Below are 17,213 nucleotides of genomic sequence, written 5' to 3'. Positions count from 1 at the left end.
TCAGGAGTTGGCTCATGCTTTCTCTTTGGAATTCAATCTTTGGGTCACCTGGTACTATTTTGGGGAGTTGTGGAATTTGAAAATAAAAATAAGCCAAACTTTTGAACTGTAATATAAATACATACACATATATATCTACATAACAAGGATAGCAGAACACAACAAAATGACATGACCGGCCGGACGGCATGGCTCCGCTTGGCCCTGCCCTGAGGTCTGAGATGGACGCCTGCAGGCGTGGATCAAGTCCCCTCCATCCCCACAGCACCACAGGCTGCGGGCTGCCCCTTTGTGGGACTCAGTTCCTACAGGTCAGCACACTGACTCCTTGACTGCCCAAAAGAGAGAATCTGGCATGGCATCTATCCCGCACAGCCTGGCTCGAGTCCAGGTGCAGAGAGCGTGGCTGCTCAGAGGTAGCCGATTGCAGCCAGGCAGCTCCCTCATGACACCAACTATGGGAGAGAAAACAAATGTCTTCAGTCTCTGCAGCAAGTGCCCTGGAGTGGTACAGAAACTGCTCTCCACAGAGCAGCCTTGATCCTGGGCTGCCATCGTCCTTGCTGGACACCAGTGTCTCACCGTAGGTAATAGTCAATCGCAGCAGAGAAAGCAGCAAAACCTCCACAGCCGATGACCCCAGCCTTCAAGCCAGCTGTAAAGCAAACACAAATGGCATTACCTGTGGTGACAGACGCTAGGTCAAGCTGCACTCAGGAAAAGTTTGGGTACTTAGAGATGTAAAGAAGCTGGCGAACATGTTCTCCATCATTCAACGTAGCGGAGAGCTGGAAGACTTCAGTGAGGCTCTGCACACGAGCTGATCCAGTGTGCTTTTATCTAACTGTATGTTCATTTAACTTTTCTCATTCCAAAGAACTGCTACTTCTAGTCTTGTGAAAATAGCTCCTCACAGGCAGGAAACTGGTTAACAGAACCAGCCCTTGGAATCAAGTGAAAGCATATGGCCTGTTACTCTGATTTGTTTATGGAATAAATTCCTGGGAAGGTGATCAAAGCAATCCCAGAGGGAGCTGAGCCGCGCAAAGGCCCTGACAAAGCTGAGAGATGGTAAGACCAAAGGAGAAGTTACTCCATAAATCACAAATGGCTGTGTGAGGAGGAGAATCAGGTTTTTAATGACAAAAAATCATCCTGCCTCTCAGAAAATGAGAAAACAGCCTTTTTTGCTTTGGGTAAGTCCGGGCACAGCAGATGGAGAGTGGCCCAGTGATAGACACTGTTAGGGAAGTTAAGTCACTGACGCCCTGCTCCGCACTCTTGACAGATACGCCAACAGGGAGAAGTGGCAGGGAACCAGTTTCTTGGTTGCTTACAGTAGATAATCCAACATTTCTAGGGTACCTATATTTGGCTTTCAAAGGGTAGAGATCTAAGAACCCTAAACTGCAAAACCATTACTGTGAGAACTTAGACACAGAATTAAAATGACTGCACAGTATGAAGAAAGATGTCTTTGAAATGATGGAGCTGAAAGTTAAGCAGAGCTTGCTCTTTGGACAAATGGGCTTCGCAGGGCTGAATGGGGTCCAGCTATATTTCTGTACTATCCTGCATAGCAACACATTCCAGAGATTACTTATTATTATGTTCTTCCCATATGTTCAATATGGGGACAGTTCTTTATTCTAAGATAGATATAGTTCTCCCTGGGTTTCACCTGGGGCTATTTGTCCCTTAGTGTTTCTCCTGATGTACTCTGCATATAAGTTAAATAAGCAGGGTGACAATATACAGCCTTGATGTACTCCTTTTTCTATTTGGAACCAGTCTGTTGTTCCATGTCCAATTCTAACTGTTGCTTCCTGACCTGCATACAGGTTTCTCAAGAGACAGGTCAGATGGTCTGGTATTCCCATCTCTTTCAGAATTTTCCAGTTTATTGTGATCCACACACTCAAAGGCTTTGGCATAGTCAATAAAGCAGAAATAGATGTTTTTCTGGAACTCTCTTGCTTTTTCAATGATGCGGATGTTGGCAATTTGATCTCTGTTCCTCTGCCTTTTCACCAGTCCATCCTAAAGGAGATCAGTCCTGGGTGTTCACTGGAAGGACTGATGTTGAAGCTGAAACTCCAATACTTTGGCCACCTCATGCGAAGAGCTGAGTCACTGGAGAAGACTCTAATGCTGGGAGGGATTGGGGGCGGGGGGAGGAGGGGACAACAGAGGATGAGATGGCTGGGTGGCATCACCGACTCGATGGACATGGGTTTGGGTGAACTCCGGGAGTTGGTGATGGACAGGGGGTACTGGCGTGCTGAGATTCATGGGGTTGCAAAGAGTCGGATACGACTGAGCGACTGAACTCACTGATTTATCCCCCAAGGTACACTGGAAACACTTCTACTTGTCACCACTAGGGGGTGCTACTGGCACCTAGTGGGCAGAGGCCAGGAACAGCACTCCCCTCCGCCCAGCAAACACTCCTCTGGTCCAAAATGTTAATCAATGCCAAGGATCAGAAACCCTGATTTAGATACTAGAAGTTTCCAAAATTGAGTAACACAGAAAATGTGATTTACTTGTCAGGAGAGGAGAATATCAAGTTCCACATATGCCTTGAGCTGTCCTTTGCACACTCATGTGTTTGGAAATCTCAAATTCAGCATGTTGTCCAAGGCCACAAAGAAAAGCATGTGAGAACTGTTTACTAACCTCTGAAACCAATGGCTCCTCCAGTGATGCAGCCACTAATGACACTGTTCTTCCAATCTGATTTTCCCCGGTACTGTGGGTGCAGAAGAGCAGTTCAGAGCCAAAGAAACAAGCCAGAACAAGAAAACTAAGGGAAAAAAGACAGGGTTTCTAGCTGGCTAATTTAGTCCCTCCCCAAAGGAAACCTTTTTTTTCTTTCAAAAGTATAATTCCTAAAATTTGAACGTGTTCACAAATGCTTCCTGCACATGGTACCAAAGCACTAAGCCAAGTGTCACATTTGAGAAGTAATCAGAATCTCTTCTCAGGTTCCCCAATAAGTCTCTTGTTTAAAATTATTAACCAGGAATTCTCTCGTGATCCAATCATTAGGACTCCATGCTTGCTTCCACTGCAAGGGGCCCAGGTTCCACCCCTGGTTGGGGAACTAAGATACTACAAGCTGCAAGGTGCAGCCAAAAACAATAATAAAAAAATTAACCAACTTCTGGCCTATAAAAAAGATAAAAAATAAGGCAAGCCCAAATCATAAATTCACAAGAAGTTTACACTGCTGCTGCTAAGTCGCTTCAGTCGTGTCTGACTCTGTGTGACCCCATAGACGGCAGCCCACCAGGCTCCTCCGTCCCTGGGATTCTCCAGGCAAGAACACTGGAGTGGGCTGCCATGTCCTTCTCCAATAAGGGACTATTTAATGGAAACTGAATCTAGCAAGTACTGGACACTTGTGACCTGCTTTCTAGTAGCATTGGGTATTTCTCTTGAGAACTCACAGGACGGAAACAGACAAGGCTTTCTCAGAAGGCAGGGACACTTACAGATTCTACTAAACATTCAGTGCAAGAAAACATGGCGCCCACAATGGCAAAATTTTTGGCATAGGACATTCCTCTCTGGCCCATGTCTTTAAGGACTTCTCTGGCCGTCGGCGTGCGGTAAGGATCCTTGGGGTCAAAGCCCACGTTGGTATCAATGCCAGCGGTGAACACCCCAAATGCACCTCCCAAGACAAATCCTAAAAATGAACAGAGATGAAGATTTCCTTGGCACATTTTTCAGATTACTGTAATAGGGTCATACTCAAATTACACCTTTTGGATGGCCACCAGTGAAGAGGATACCCCATCCCCTTCTTGCCTCAGAAACTCTGCACTGGCCTGGTTTCCACATTACGAAATGCAAGACTGATCTAGTTGGCAGCTTCTTCTCTGACTCTCTTTCTGTTTCTTCCTCCTTTCATTTTCTAACATTCTTCAAGATTCCGTCTTTAACCCTCTTTCTCTCTCTGCACTCTCACACATAAACTCTCAAGTTCAGGTATCAACTTTACAGATCACTCCCTTGACAATGGTGACATTCATGAAAGTCATTTGGTAAGTACCATATACCAATTACTGACACTTTATTGTCTATTGTCCCAGCCCTACTTATTCCTTGCAGTAATCCTGTGAGGTAGATACTATTTTCCATTCCTTTCTGTAGTCGAAGAAACAGGCTCAGAGAGGTAAACTAACTTCCCTAGGGTCACAAAGTTCCCAAATGGCAAACGCCATGCTGTGGTCCACAGCTGACCTTCCTGAGCCTGCTGGACATTTCCACATGGATGTCCTCTCGCAACCTCAAGGTCAGTATGTGTTCAATGAAATCATGGGCACCTCCCCTCCAGACCTCCCTGCTTACGGCTCCTGTTCTCCAGTCATTCCTGTGCCAAACTTCAGGCACACTTAAGGCTGTTTCTCTGCTTCCTCCTGTGATACTAGGTCCACAATTATCCTAGCCTAGGGCCTTCATCACTTCCACCCTGGAACAGTATAAAGACTCACTCATTATTTCAACAGATATGTTAAGAGATCTAGGGTCAGACACAATGATGAACAAAGAGCCAGTCCTTGTCTCACTGAGCTTCAGTCCAGCAAATCCCCTACATGGTCTCCCTGCCTACTGACTTTCCTTCCCTTTGCACACTCCACCATGAGTCATCATGCTCTTGGTAACTCTAAAAACCTATCAGTGACTGTCCTAATGCCTACAGGCAAAAAGCTCAACCTGCACCACTCCACCCCAACTTGAAAAGCCATTTCTCTTTGGCTACCCTCATTCTCTTAATCCTTCAAGACACAGGCCCCAGTCTCACCTCTTGTGGCCTTCTCCCAACCAAAAAAGATCTTTCTTCTTTCTGCTGAATTTCACGTTTCCACCCTCACTATATTCGTTTCTTAATTTCCTTTCATTCTCAATGAGACTTCAACTCACCTACAAATGTAGTCAGCCTCTTAGCACACAGGAGGGACACCTACATTCTCAAATCTCAAAGGATTAAAACACAAAGCAAAAACATGCCAAGTCCAGACTTCTTTCCCCCTCGTTCCAGCTGTCCAGTCACATTGGGCTCACTGGCCTTTCTGTTTTTTCTAGCCTGAAGTCACTTCCGGCCAGACCTTTGCAAGTGCTGCGCCCCAGGTCTGCAGCACGGTCCTCCTTCTCAACACTTTCCTTTCTGTGTATATTAAAATATTAGCTTCATGAGAACAAGGCTCTCGTCTCTCATTCTGTCTTTCCACCGCCTGGCACGTGACAACTGCTCAGTAATAATTTGCTTAAAAGTAATTATTTTAAAGCGAACGAACGAATGAATGAATGAATGAAGTCAACCATTTTATAATCCCCAGGTCCCGACCCAGGACCGATTCCCTGATCGAATTTCCAGAGGCGAAAGCCAACCTCGGGGTCTAGGGAGGAGTTGCTCAAGTTCACTGACAGGTGGGGTGGGTCAAGGTCGCGCGGCCCAGGGCCCCCTCGCCTCCTAGGTGCGTGGTCTTCTGAGCAGTGGACCCCGCTGCCGCCCAAGCCCTCAGCCTCCCAAGGGGCCCCCGGCCCCACCTCACCTCCCACGCAGGCCAGCGCAGCCTTGAAGGCACAGCTTTCCATCGCCCTCTCGATCATCTTCTGCTCCTCACTCTTCGCTGGACTCGGGATCCCGCCCAGGCTCCCAGGCTCCAGGAGCCGGGGCTGACGCTTGTCGCCCACCAAGTACTGCAGAAGAAGGCTGTACTGCAGCGGAGCTTCGGCGGAAGCCGCCGCCTCAGGTGCGGAGCCCCCAGCCTCGGGGGCGGTCGCCGCCATGCCTGTGGCTGCCCAGGAAACCTGGCGTTCTTCTCCCGCAGCAGAGTCCACAAGCTTCCCGTCGGGCCTTGCGCGCCCAGCCACCGTGCCGCAACGTCAGATTCGCCACACCGAGCGAGCTCGAGGAAGCCGCGAAAGTCAAGTCAGTTCGTGCATCCCCGGCGGAAGAGCCATCATGTTCTCCCAAAGCCTCCTGTGAATACTGAGTCAGGCTTGTGAGGCATTCCTAACGACACTGACAAAAGATTTCGAATCACCAGACAGCGCCCTCTACGCGGCTGCAGCGCGGGGCGTGCTGGAATTTGTAGTTCTGAGACACTTACACCCCAGACATTTCCCAGGAAGCCTTGCGCGGGCACGCGCGTCCCCGCCACCTCTCGAGCTCCTCCTGACGGGCCGGAGGGCAGGGAGGCTGCAGCGCGCCGGGGCACCAGCAGGGGGTGCGCGCGCCTCGCCACGGTCTGCTGCTGCTGCTGCTGCTAAGTCGCTTCAGTCGTGTCCGACTCTGTGCGACCCCAGAGATGGCAGCCGACCAGACTCCCCCGTCCCTGGGATTCTCCAGGCAAGAACACTGGAGTGGGTTGCCATTTCCTTCTCCAATGCGTGAAAGTGAAAAGTGAAAGTGAAGTCGCTCAGTCGTGTCCGACCCCCAGCTACCCCATGGACTGTCTTTCCAGCCCTAGAGTGTGTTGCGAGATGCGGATGGGATGAGGTGCTTTGCAAATTAACGTGATATGAATGTATGGCATAAATGTTTTATTCAGTAATTGAGCCGTTGAGGGGAGAGAGAAGGGGCCAAGAAAATGAATGAACAAATGAGTGAAGTTTAAGACAAAAAAGGAAAGAAAAAAAAAGGAACCCCCCTGGCTATCCACTGCTTAGGACTCCGTGTTTCACTTCCGAGGGCCCTGGTTCCAGCCCTGGTGGGGGAATTAAAAATCCGTCGAGCCGCGCAGCCACACACACACACAAAAAATTAGTGAAGCTAGCCGAGTTTAAGCACGAGGTGGCTATGGCCAGATGAAGAGCGAGGGAGTCCGAGGCTGCTACTCCCTCCAGCCAGTTGTTGTCAATGGAGTTGACGATGTGGGACTAGCATTGCGGTGAAAGCCACTTCGATTATGCTGAATCACCTAAAGTGTTTACTAGCTTGCAAACTCAGAACCTGGAGGTTAACTGAGAGATAGCACCATGTATGAACCCAGGAAACCTTTCACAGTAGTTTCTATGGTACCAAAATGGATCCCAAACTATTGTATTGATCCAGACTTGCAGCATATCTGGTTGTATCAGCTAAGAGAAACATAAAGGGAAACAGGAGATGGAGACGGTAGCCAGTCAACAGAGGCTGAGAGACCCCTTGGGCAGCCAGAGTTGACCCAGTTCACCCTGCTTCAGCTCCCACCAGACCATGAGCCCACTCATCCTAACTGGTAGCTTCCCAGTTGTTGAGTCCAGATCTCATTGCACTTGCTGGCTCAGCTGCGTTTGCTGCTGTTGACGCATCATTGCTTTGAAGATTCTTCAGTTTCTGTGGAGCTCCTCTCTCCTAGTTTTGCCAAAGCCTCTCCAGCTTGTCAGTCTTCTGTGCTGACACCTCTCCGCCTGAGCCTTTCCTGTTGGTCCCCTCGGGGCTTCATCCTTTATCCTCACCCTGCCTGGGCAGCTCATCCACGCTCCTGACTTCTACTACCACCTGAACTACAGGGTGCATGCACGTGCGTGTGCTAAGTCGCTTTGCGACCCCCTGTACGGTAGCCCACCGGGCTCCTCTGCTCATGGGATTCTCCAGGCAAGAATACTGGAGTGGGTTGCCATGTCCTGCTCCAGGGGATCTTCTCCACCCAGGGACTGAATCGGCGTCTCTTCTGCATTGTCAGGCAGGTTCTTTACCACTAGCGCCACCTGGTAAGCCCCTGTACTGCAGCAGTGACTCCCAAATCTTCATCTCCAGCTCCGAGCCTTCTCATCAGCATGGGAACCAGACATTCCCTACAGGCATCTTTAACTCAGCACACCCTGCCAACCACCTATTCCTTCCAGAAGAGTGAGAGGCCCAGGGTTCTGATTCACGCAGAGGTCTTAAGAGCCAAAGTTGGATCTGAGAGAACTTGGGACAGACCCCTAGGCAAGTCTCAGGCAAGGTGGCCTTGGAAAGCAAGGAACGATCTAAACAGTTCATCCCTGGGATGAGTTAGAGAGCAAGAATCAATCCCACAGTGAAGAGTCTGCATCAGAGTGCAGGTGAGATCAAAGTCAGCAAGTGAAATCAAAGTCACCTGCTTGCTGCAACTAGAAAAAGCCTGCATGTAGCAACAAAGACGCTTGCAGACAAAGATAAAAAATTTTTTTAAAAGCTGTGGTACCATGGTGAGGCAGGGAGAAGCCTGGAACATGTTCCAGCCTGTTTTCTGGAACATGATGGCCTGGATCACAGAAGGAGGCACAGATACCCGGATCCGCTACCTCTCTTTCCCCACCCATCTCCTTCCATAGGTGGAATGGGTTTCACCTGATGGAAAGCTTGAACCTCTTCAAGCATATTCCACAAGTAAGAAGTGGTTTCCCATGTCTGTTTCCCTGGCCTGAACCTTTGCCTGTCTAGGGACTTTATCTGGCCACGGCCTCATGGGAGTCCAGTTGCTCTCACGTTACAGGTTGTCTGTTCTGACCATGGGGATACAGGGTTGAGGCAGCATTTCAGTGGGTCAGAGAGAACAGGAGACACTTCATGATAAATGAGATTCACAGAGAAGTCAGAGTGCTCTGGATTGATGACCCATCACTTGGAGTGATGGGTAGTGGCACAGATGAAGTCGCTCAGTCGTGTCCAACTCTGCAAACCCATGGACTGTAGCCTACCAGGCTCCTCCCTACGTGGGATTCTCCAGGCAAGAGTACTGGCACAGATAGGGAGGTGCCACACTGGAGGAGGGCCTGATCATCTCTCTTTCTGGGTGTCTGGGAGAGCCTGGCTGCCCTGTGATTGCCTTGGCATGTCAGGAGCCCAGGAGTAAAGGAAATAGCACAAGTGGGTTGGAAAGAGGAGGTCCGAGTTGAAAGGCGCAGTGTGTCCTGTGTGGATTTGAGTTGTATGTGAATTTGGTAACAGCGATCAGTCTGAATAGTCCCGTTGCTGGTAGGAGGTCTGGCCACATAGGTAGCCAGCTGAGTCACCCTGGATGGTGGGTACTGGATAAGTGACTTTGTATTTAAAGTGCCCTGATCCATGTCCTTCAAAATCAGAGGACAGCTAGGAACTAAGCATGGAAATATGGCAGCTGAGAAACTCATGGAAGAAGATACTAACAAGAAGTGGCTGGAGCCTGGCTGGAGCAGATGCTCAGGAACCCCGAGAAGGTGACAGTATCCACCAGCATCCCCAGGATGGCTTCGTCTTCATGTGAGGAATGTAGGTCAGAGAAGAAATCCAAGGATATTTGAGAATCAAGACTTGGTATGATCCTGGACTTCCTTGACAGTGCAGTGGATAAGAATCTGCCTGCCATGGGTTTGATCCCTGGTCCAGGAAGATTCCACATGCTACAGAGCAGCTGAGCCCGTGTGCCACAGCTGCTGAAGCCTGAGAGCCTAGAGCCTGTGCTCCACAGCAAGAGAAGCCAGTGCAGGAAGTCTGAGCACCACAGCTAGAGAGGAGCCCCCCACTCGCCACCACCGAAGAAAGCCTGCTTGCAGCAACAAAGACCCAGTGCAACCAAACATAAATAATAAATACATTTTTTAAAAAGACTTGGTACAATTCTGGCACCACCTGTCACATGTGGTCACATAAGGCAGTGGGTGAGCTTTAACAGAGGGCCACCTGAAGCCTGGCACACCTGTTTGGCTAGAGTTTCTGGTTAGGAAGGAATGATGGTGAGACACCGCATCTGAGCAGAGGCTGCCCCTGCCTAGGTGTACTGCCATATTGCTTCACTCAATGGGCACAAAACCATCAGTGATCCCTTTATGCACTCGCCACCATCCCCAAAGCCAAAGTTTCCCATGTCCCGATAGATGAATGAGAGCCTGGAGTGCTCTGGGTTGAAGAAGGAACTGTCCTAGGAGGGGCACAGCAGGCATGCAGCTTTGCTGGGGCCTGGGTCCAGGCAGGGCAAGTATTATTTTCGATTGTAAATAACATATTTAGCCACAGCTCAGCCATTTGTGAGCTCTGTTGATCTGCAAGGAACACTGGCAGGTAGGCCTCTGAGCAGACAGAAGAATAAGAGCCTGTCATTGAATGCATTGCTTGGGCGTCAGTGCCCTGTATGGATGAGAAGAAGCTGTAGGATTGAGAGCTGGACCGGGACTCAGAATGCTGAGGCCAGCCTGGGTTTTAGAGGGAAACTTCTATCCCTCCATCCAAGAGAAGAGACTCTGGCCCCAAATGGGCTCTGTGAGCACTCAGGAGGTAGCACCAGTGTGAGGTTTTTTAAACCCATCCTTCCTTTTTAGACTCAATGCTCTGATTTGCTGCTGCTGCTGCTAAGTCACTTCAGTCGTGTCCGACTCTGAGCCCACCAGGCTCCCCTGTCCCCAAGAACACTGGAGTGGGTTGCCATTTCCTTCAATGCATGAAAGTGAAAAGTGAAAGTGAAGTCGTTCAGTCGAGTCCGACTCTTAGCGACCCCATGGACTGCAGCCTACCAGGCTCCTCTGTCCATGGAATTTTCCAGGCAAGCATTTTCCAAATGCTCTGATTTAGCCTCTAGTCAATTTTCTTTTTATAAAATAATTAAATTTTTGGATGCACTGGGTCTTCATTGCTGTGTGTAAGTTTTCTCTAGTTGCCGTAAACAGGGGCTACTTTCTAGCTTCAGTGTCCAGGCTTCTCATTGCTGCAGCAGCTTCTCTTGTTGTAGAACACAGGCTCTAGGTGTTCAGGCTTCAGTTATTGTGACCCACAGGCTTAGTTGCTCTGAGGCATGTGGGATCTTCCCTGAGCAGGGATCGAACTCGCATCCCCAGCATTGCAAGGCAGATTCTTTAACCCCTGGAGCACCAGAAGCCCTTTAGTCAATTCTCACCTAATAATTGACTCTTCATTGTTGGGCATACCTCCTCCCTTGCTCTTCTCCAAACCATCCACAGAATGGTCTTTCAGCACCAAAGCGTGATCGTATGTCCTGCTCAGAATTCTTCTCTGTGTCAGGATAAAGTCTAAATTTGATGTGTTGCTTCTACAACTTGTGCCCAGGAAGACATATGCTTCTGTCCAAGCTTAGTGCTTTCTCGAACATTTCCATTTCCAGTGGTCTGCTTTCCATAATCTGTTTTGGATCTGGAAGTGGTGGCTTAGAATCATTCTCAATAATGTGTGGTCTTTAGTGTTTGTGAGGTGAGTTTGGACTTTAGGACTCCTTGTCATTTCTTTGATTTGTGCCCAGTTCTCAGTCAAGTATAAATATATACAGTATTCTTGCCTGGAGAATTCCATGAACAGAGGAGCCTGGTGGGCTTTGATCCATGGGGCTGCAAAGACACAACTGAAGTGACTTAGCATAGCACAATACATACATATACATATATATATGTATATGTTTATATGTATATATATGTAGAAATTCCCTGGTAGCTGAGTTGGTAAAGAACCTGCATGCAGTGCAGGAAACCTGGGTTCGATCCCTGGGTCAGGAAGATCCCCTAGAGAAGGAAGTGGCAACCCACTCCAGTGTTCTTGCCTGGAGAATCCTATGGACAGAGAAGCCTGGCAGGCTACAGTCCGTGGGGTTGCAAGAGTTGGATGTGACTTAGCGACTAAACCACCACCATATATTTAAATTTTATTTTTAATTGGATAGTTACTTCACAATATTATGATGGTTTCTGCATGAATCAGCCATATGTATACATATGTCACCTCCCTCTTGAACCCCCCTCCCACCTCTCTCCCTATCCCACCCCTCTAGGTTGTCGTAGAGCACCCACCAGCTTTGGGTTCCCTGTGACATACAGCAAATTCCCGCTGGCTATCCATTTTACACATATATGTTTCATATGTGTCATATATGGTAATGTATATGTTTCAATGCTACTGTCTCAAATCATCCCACCTTCTTCCTCCCCAACTGTCCAAAAGTCTGTTCTCTATGTCACCATCTCTATCAACCTTAGATAGGTTCATCAGTACCATCTTTCGAGATTTTATATATATGCATTAATATATGATATTTGTCTTTCTCTTTCTGACTTACTTCACTCTATAATAGGCTCTAGGTTCATCTACCTCATTAGAACCAACTCAAAAAGCTGTAGAAATACAGTGAGTAATATTCCATTGTGTCTCTGTACCACACTTCTTTATCTTTTCATCTGTCGATGGACATCTAGGTTGCTTCCATGTCCTAGCTATTGTACGTAGTGCTGCAGTGAACAATGGCATACGTGTGTCTTGTTCAATTATGGTTTCTTCAAGGTAAATGCCCAGTAGTGGGATTGCTGGCTCATATGATAGTTTTACTCTTAGATTTTTAGGAAATTGCCATACTGTTCTCCATCTTAAAAAAAAAAAAAAACTTATTTAGGCTATACCGGGTCTTAGTTGTGGCATACAGGATCTTCAATCCTCACTGTGGTACAGAGGATACTTTTTAGTTGGGGCAATGCAGGATTTTTTAATTGCATTATGTGGAATCTTTAGTTGTGGCATGTGAGATCTATTCCTTCAACCAGGGATCGAACCCAATCCCTTGCATTGGGAGTGCAGCGTCTTAGCCACCAGACCACTAAGGAAGTCCCAGAAAATGTTTATTATTATTTCTTAATTCTTTATGCCTTTTACTTACAACATAGCCATGGTGACAACAGAGGTATCCTGTACTGTCTCTAGTGCCAAATTCTTAGACTCCAGCCTGATTCTGAAGGGTGGGCTTAACATTCTGGAGCAGATTTCTTCCACAGCATAATTGTTTGGAGGTTTTATTGATTCACCCAGACTCAACAATCAGACTTGCTTACTATCTCTTCTGCTGTTGCTTTGGCTTTGCTTATGAAAAGCTGAATTGGAAATTTGGCCTATAGCTTGGCAGTCTGGTGGATGGTTAGAGCCTACTCCAGAATACTTGTGTAATGAATCACACACACTGCTATATCTGCAGTAGGGTCACATCGATGACAAGTTGTAATCCTGAGATTTGCTCTGAAAAGTGTTGGAGGCAAACATAAATATGCATAATGTGTTTGTAGCACTTCGCATTTCTGACTCAGACAAGAATTACAAGGCTTGAAAAACGAGAGACCAGACTCCTGCTTTGCTGAGGGATAAAATGAAATCTAGAAAGAACTATGATGGTGAATTCCTAAAATTACATATCAAGTGGGTGCCAGAAAGAGAAGGAGCACACTACTGTTTTAACGAGGGGAGGGCCACACCCCTCTTTCCCTTCCCTCGTCTGTTTTTTTTTTTAATATTTATTTGGCTGCACTGGATCTGTGTTTCAGCACATATTTCAGCACATGGCATCGCTGATCTTCACTGTGGGATGCAGGATCTTTTTTAGTTGTGGCACGTGGAGTCTAGTTTCCAGACCAGGAATGGAAGCAAGGAGTATTATCCGTGCATTGGAAGCATGGAGTGTTATCCACTGGGCCACCAGGGAAGCTCCTCCCTTCCCTCGTCTTGATCTTTGTCAAACCTTGCCTCCATATTTTGCTTCTTTCACCTCTCTATCAAACAGTTTCCCTTATCAGTACATCTGCCACCAAAGACCAGGTTTTAAAAAAGGAAAAGATAAAGGAGATGCCAAAAACTGTACTAGAGAATTAATTTACAGGTAAAATCTTTTTACAGGGAACTTCCAGTTAAATGGAATACATTTTTTAGGGAATTCCATGCTGCTTCAGTGGTTGACTCTAGGCTTTTGTTGCTGAAGGCCCAGATTCAATCTCTGGTTAGGGAATTAAGATTCTGTAAGCCTTGCAGTATGCCCCCCGTCTCCCCGAAAAGGAATACTTTGTTTGAATCGATTTTTACTCAAATTTTGTTGACTCAATTATTTCTTGAAGTAAGTGGACTTGGAAAACTTTTATAATCAAAGTGTTCATTGTGTGCTAATAGCTTTGTTTTAATGGCATCTGAATTTTGTGTGTGTGTTAAACACTTTGTCTCTTATTCTGAGATGTCCTGATATTCTTTAAATATTCCTTTCTCCATTCGTGGCATCTTAACCTCGAATAGGTTCTTATTTGAAAATTCAAAATATACTTTCTTTTTGGACTAGAATAATACCTTCCAGATTTTTCTCCCATTTATTCCAAAGTTCTTCAATTTCCTTCCCTAAGCAACCTGTTACTATTTTTAAATGTCCTTCCAGATATATTTCATCCTTATATAAACTTTACATTTATGTATATATATACATTTTTTTCTCTGCTTAAAAATTTACAAGCGGTTGCTTAATATTTTCTACGTATTCTGCACCTTACTTTCTCTTGTGTTACATCTTAGAGAGATGTCATACCGGTGTATGTGATGGTGAATTTTGTGTGTCAATTTGACTAGGCTACAGCATGCCCTGGTATTTGGAGGCAGTATATTTCTCATTTGGGTTTCCTTTTCTGGCCCGTTTTTTAAAACTTTTTACTTTGTATTGGGGTATAGCCATTTAACACAGGGCTTCCCTGATGGCTCAGTGGCAAAGAATCTGCCTGCAATGCAGGAGACTCAGGAGACGCTGATTCGATTCCTGGATCAGTAAGATCCCCTGGAGGAGGGCATGGCAACCCACTCCAATATTCTTGCCTGGAGGATCCCCTGGACAGAGGAGCCTGGCGGGCTACAGGGGTTGCAAAGAGTCAAACATGACTGAAGTGACGGAGCATGCACACACAGCCGTTTAACAATGCTGTGATGGTTTCAGGTGAACAGTGAAGGGACTCAGCCACGCATATACACATGTATCTGGTCTCCTCGAGACTCCCCTCCCATCAAGGCTGCCACACAACATTGCGCACTCTGGCTCATTGTTAAAAACATATGTGTTTATTTGGTTGTGTTGAGTCTTGGTTGTGGCACTTGGGATCTTTGTTGCACAATGCAGATCTTTTTAGGGGGCTCCAGCGCAGCAGTTGCGATGTGTAGGCTCTGGAGCACGCAGTCCCAGTAGTTGCAGCTTACCAATTTAGTTGCTCCGTGGCATATTGGATCTTAGTTCCCCGACCAGGCATCAAACCTATGTCCCCTGCCTTACAAGGCAGATTCTTAACCAGTGGACCACCAGGGAAGTCTCTTGCTCATTTATTGAATGACCACAAAAGTTGCTGGTTTTGAGTGGAGTCCAGAAAAAGTGATGACTCTGCAGAAGGTCCAGGCTGCTGTAGAAGCTGCCCTGTCTCCTGTCATATGACCCATGAGATCCAGTGGTGCTTGAGGTAGGTCAGTGGCAGATAGGGATGCTGTTTGGAGCCTTTGGCAGGCACTACAGGTGAGGCAAAGAAAAGTAGTTATTCACATTCTCTGTGGATAGCTATTCTCCTTTGCAGAAACTACACATGGCCTGGTACTGGGTCTTCATAGAGACTGAATGCTCGGGCCATGCTCAAGCATGGGAAATTACCATGCTCCCTGAGCTATCCATCATGAACTGGGTGTTATCTGACCCACCAACCCATAAAATCAGACGTGGATAGGAACACTTCATCATCAGGTTGATGTGGAATATGTGTGATTGGGCCTAAGCAGGCCCTGAAGGCACAGGCAAGTCACATGCTCACAGAATTCACATGGTCTTACCATGCTCTTACTACTCTGAAACACCTAATTTGGTGGAACAATAGAATGGCCTTTGGAAGATTCAGTTACAGCACCAGTTAGGTGATAGTACCTTGCAGAGCCAGGGTGAGATTCTCCAGAATATTGTATATTCTCTAAATTAGCATCTAGTGTATAGTATATATACTTTATATTATAGTATTTAAATATTGTTAATTTTACATCATCATGTTTAAGTCATGTGCCATCAAGGTGAGTAAACATCCTTAAGGAATCACTATCTCTTATGGGGAAGGAATGAGTGCAGTTTTGGTTGCATACAGTCAAAGTTCAGTTCTTCATAATCCATATACTTGTATCATATTTGGTGGGATCATGATCTTGGTATTATCTTTATTTAGAGAGAAAGTATAGTTTAAGGAGATGCATATGGGTGCCGAGTTCATAAGGGGTAGGCTTGTGATTTCTGCTTTATTGACTATGCCAAAACCTTTGACTGTGTGGATCACAATAAACTGTGGAAAATTCTAAGAGAGATGGGAATACCACACCACCCGATCTGCCTCTTGAGAAACCTGTATGCAGGTCAGGAAGCAACAGTTAGAACTGGACATGGAACAACAGACTGGTTCCAAATAGGAAAAGGAGTACGTTAAGGCTGTATATTGTCACCCTGCTTATTTAACTTATATGCAGAGTACGTCATAAGAAACGCTGGGCTGGAGGAAGCACAAGCTGGAATCAAGATTGCAGGGAGAAATATCAGTAACCTCAGATATGCAGATGACACCACCCTTATGACAGAAAGTGAAGAACTAAAAAGCCTCTTGATGAAAGTGAAAGAGGAGAGTGAAATAGTTGGCTTAAAGCTCAACATTCAGAAAACTAAGATCATGGCATCTGGTCCCATCACTTCATGGGAAATAGATGGGGAAACAGTGGAAACAGTGAGAGACTTTATTTTGGGGGGGCTCCAAAATCACTGCAGATGGTGACTTCAGCCATGAAATTAAAAGACGCTTACTCCTTGGAAGGAAAGTTATGACCAACCTAGATAGCATATTAAAAAGCAGAGACATTACTTTGCCAACAAAGGTCCATCTAGTCAAGGCTCTGGTTTTTCCAGTGGTCATGTATGGATGTGAGAGTTGGACTGTGAAGAAAGCTGAGCGCCGAAGAATTGATGCTTTTGAACTGTGGTGTTGGAGAAGACTCTTGAGAGTCCCTTGGACTGCAAGGAGATCCAACCAGTCCATCTTAAAGGAGATCAATCCTGGGTGTTCTTTGGAAGGACTGACGCTGAAGCTGAAACTCCAATACTTTGGCCACCTCATGCGAAGAGTTGAGTCATTGGAAAAGACCCTGATGCTGGGAAAGATTGAAGGCAGGAGGAGAAGGGGATGACAGAGGATGAGACAGCTGGATGGTATCACTGACTCGATGGGCATGAGCTTGAGTGAACTCTAGGAGTTGGTGATGGACAGGGAGGCCTGGCGTGCTGCAATTCATGGGGTCGCAAAGAGTCGGACACGACTGAGCGACTGAACTGAACTGAGGCTTGTGATACTTAATTTTATGTGTCAAATTGACTGGGGTATGGATATTTGGTTAAACACTATTATAGGTATTTCTGTGGGGGTGTTTCTGGATGAGATCAGCACATGAAATAGTAGCCTGAGTAAAGCAGGTTGCCCTCTCC

At 46.6% G+C, this 17,213-nt stretch overlaps 1 protein-coding gene across 1 annotated transcript; it reads right to left on the bottom strand.

The window, feature by feature from the left end:
• Window positions 1–89: 89 nt before the first annotated feature.
• Window positions 90–6,088, bottom strand: TIMM22 (translocase of inner mitochondrial membrane 22). The gene is made up of 4 exons (XM_040243845.1): window positions 5,565–6,088; window positions 3,498–3,694; window positions 2,680–2,752; window positions 90–655 (listed from the first exon to the last, which is right to left on the bottom strand). The coding sequence occupies exons 1-4, from the start codon at window positions 5,800–5,802 to the stop codon at window positions 579–581; spliced, it is 585 nt and encodes a 194-aa protein (XP_040099779.1). The 5' UTR covers window positions 5,803–6,088; the 3' UTR covers window positions 90–578.
• Between the last annotated feature and the right edge of the window lie 11,125 nt (window positions 6,089–17,213).

This window comes from Oryx dammah, unplaced genomic scaffold (assembly GCF_014754425.2).
Source record: "Oryx dammah isolate SB20612 unplaced genomic scaffold, SCBI_Odam_1.1 HiC_scaffold_8, whole genome shotgun sequence".
Classification (NCBI taxonomy): Eukaryota; Metazoa; Chordata; class Mammalia; order Artiodactyla; family Bovidae; genus Oryx; species Oryx dammah.
This window is presented reverse-complemented; position numbering and strand designations above follow the sequence as displayed.

Excerpts from the sequence above, each read along its gene's own strand:
- TIMM22 (XM_040243845.1), bottom strand. The coding sequence starts at position 5,802 with ATGGCGGCGACCGCCCCCGAGGCTGGGGGCTCCGCACCTGAGGCGGCG. Across the intron at positions 3,695-5,564 it reads TGCGCTGGCCTGCGTGGGAG|GATTTGTCTTGGGAGGTGCA; the intron begins GTGAGGTGGGGC and ends GTTCATTTTTAG. Across the intron at positions 656-2,679 it reads AGGAGCCATTGGTTTCAGAG|CTGGCTTGAAGGCTGGGGTC; the intron begins GTTAGTAAACAG and ends TTTGCTTTACAG.